General features: G+C 60.2%; 1 protein-coding gene across 1 annotated transcript in view; it reads left to right on the top strand.

The window, feature by feature from the left end:
• TESK1 (testis-specific kinase 1) overlaps positions 1-2,244 on the top strand; it is a 12,180-nt gene that overhangs the window by 2,730 nt on the left and 7,206 nt on the right. The window contains exons 4-5 of the mRNA XM_019518023.1: positions 1,650-1,732; positions 2,013-2,103. Of these exons, the coding sequence (XP_019373568.1) occupies positions 1,650-1,732; positions 2,013-2,103 (174 nt within the window). The remainder of the gene's footprint in view (positions 1-1,649; positions 1,733-2,012; positions 2,104-2,244) is intronic.

The following is a 2,244-nucleotide window of genomic DNA, read 5'->3' as shown; positions in this document are numbered from 1 at the left end:
CCACTGCCCACATCCCTCCAGGTTGAAAATGACCCATCCACCACCACTCTCTGGGTGCGGCCCCTCAGCCAATGTGTGACCCACCTCACTGTGTAGGCATCGACACCACAGTTGCCTAGTTTTTTAATGAGAACGGGATGAGAGACAGTGTCAAAGGCGTTCCTAAAGTCCAGAAAGACTATGTCCACTGCAACACCTGCGTCCAAGGATTTTGTGACCTGGTCGTAGAAGGTAATCAGGTTGGTCTGACAGGACCTATCCCTAATGAACCCATGTTGGTTGCCCCTGTTGGTTGGCTCAGACCGACGCTGCATTAGAATCGTAGGGTCCCGGAGCCGTGGGGCTGGCAGGGGCCTCAGAGGTCACATCTAGTCCAACCCTGGCGCGAGGCAGGATCAACCATGTCCCAATCAACCCAGACGCATCCACTATCCAAACTCTGAGCAATACCACACAGTCACCCCTGTCACATCCCTAGGCATCACCCCTATCCCTGCCCCAGGGAAGCAGGAGAGCCACAGCCACCAATGTCCTGCTGCTGCAAAGCAGGTTCATAGATGCTCCAGAGACCCCAGGCAGAGGCTGTGCCCGTGCTGCAGAGGAAGGCATACCCCGCCAGTCTGACCAGTCTGACCAGGGGGAAAATCCCTTCCTGCCCTCAGTGCAGTGGCCGGCTGAGTCTGAGTGCAGGGGCAAGACCCTCCAGCCAGGATGCTGCAGGGTTGGTACCAGCAGCAGCACTGGCACAGCCCAGTCCCATCCCCAGCCTGGGCTGCACCCAGCGCCTCTGGGGGAGGCTTAAACTCCCTGACAGCTGGAGCAGAAAGGGGGTAGAGGTGGGAGAGCCAGAAGCCTGGAAAATCCCCACAGCAGAGCACAGGCATCGCTTCGCCTAGTTCATCCCTAGTCGGTGGCTGCTCAACCTGTCCTTGACACCTCCAGCGATGAGAGTCCTCTCTGTCCCTTGTGTCTATCCCACAGCTTCCCTGCTCTGACAGTGAAGACATTTCAGTGTTACAGTGATCCGTGTTTCCTGATCTCTAAGCTAATGATATGCACTGGACTCAGAAAGGGATTTCCCCCCCTCCCCCCAGTCAGATTGGCACAGACTGGGGGGTCTGCTTTTCTCGGTGGTGGGAGTACAGCCCCTGGGGGCTCAAGTACTGAATGGGGTCTTGCCAGCTTCTGCAGTGGGGGCATGGCCTCTTCCTGGGGTGTCTGGAAGCAGCAGGATGCTCCTGTCCTCATTCTCTGGCTTCCACTGGGGCAGGTCGGGGGCTCTCAGTGTCTGCCAAGGGGCTGGAGGAGGTGTTAGGAGCAAGTCAGAGCAGGACGCATATGGGACAGCTCCCATGGGGCTGGTCCTGCCTCGAGCAGGGTGCTGGGCTGGAGGTGACCCCCTGTTTGTGGCTCCAAACAGGCCTTAATGATGCCACTTGCGGGGTCTGTGCTGGGCATAGGGTCCCTGCACGGCCAGGGGTGACTCAGGTGCTGCACAGGTGCATCAGCCCCTCCCTTGTGCTGGGCACGGGGGTGGCATTGCCTGTTGCACCCACAGATAGGACAGTATCAGGGTGACCCCCATCTGGCCCAGGGGGTTGGGGGGTGCTGGGAGCTGTGGTGACATCCCCCCTGCCCCCTCCTTGCAGAACTGCCTGGTGAAGTGTGAGGACAATGGCTACACAGCTGTGGTGGGAGACTTTGGTCTGGCCGAGAAGATCCCCATTTACAGGTGAGCAGGACCCCTCCCCAGGTCACAGATGCAGCTGGGAAGGAATCATTGGGGATGGGAGGGAGTTTGGGATATTTCTGGGGGCAGGGAGAAAAGCATGGGGTGGAAATGTGGGGGAAGGGCTGGGGGGCGTTGGGCACCATGGAGCTCCACCTTGCCCTGTGCCCCAGTTGGAGGCTGTGGGGTGGAGCTTGGGTTGGAGGCTGTGGGGATGTTGAGGGGTCTCTGGATAGCCCAGGCCGGGGCTGGGTGTGTGCCTGATCGGCCTGCTGTGCTGCAGTGAGGGCAGCGAGAAGGAGCCGCTGTCAGTGGTGGGCTCGCCGTACTGGATGGCGCCGGAGGTGCTGCGTGGGGAACTGTACAACGAGAAGGTGCCTGGCATGGGGGTTGTGGATGGCAATGTGTGCATGGGAAGGGGGTGGCACAGGGATGGAAGAGGGGGAAACAGGACCTGGGGTGGGGCGCCCTGGGCCTGGTGGCTGGGGGTGTTGGTGCCCATGGGGAGCTGGGGG

This window comes from Gavialis gangeticus, unplaced genomic scaffold, assembly GCF_001723915.1.
Source record: "Gavialis gangeticus isolate Ggan-Ray unplaced genomic scaffold, GavGan_comp1, whole genome shotgun sequence".
Taxonomy (NCBI): Eukaryota; Metazoa; Chordata; order Crocodylia; family Gavialidae; genus Gavialis; species Gavialis gangeticus.
The sequence above is the reverse complement of the archived record's forward strand: the minus strand, read 5'-3'. Positions and strand labels throughout refer to the sequence as shown.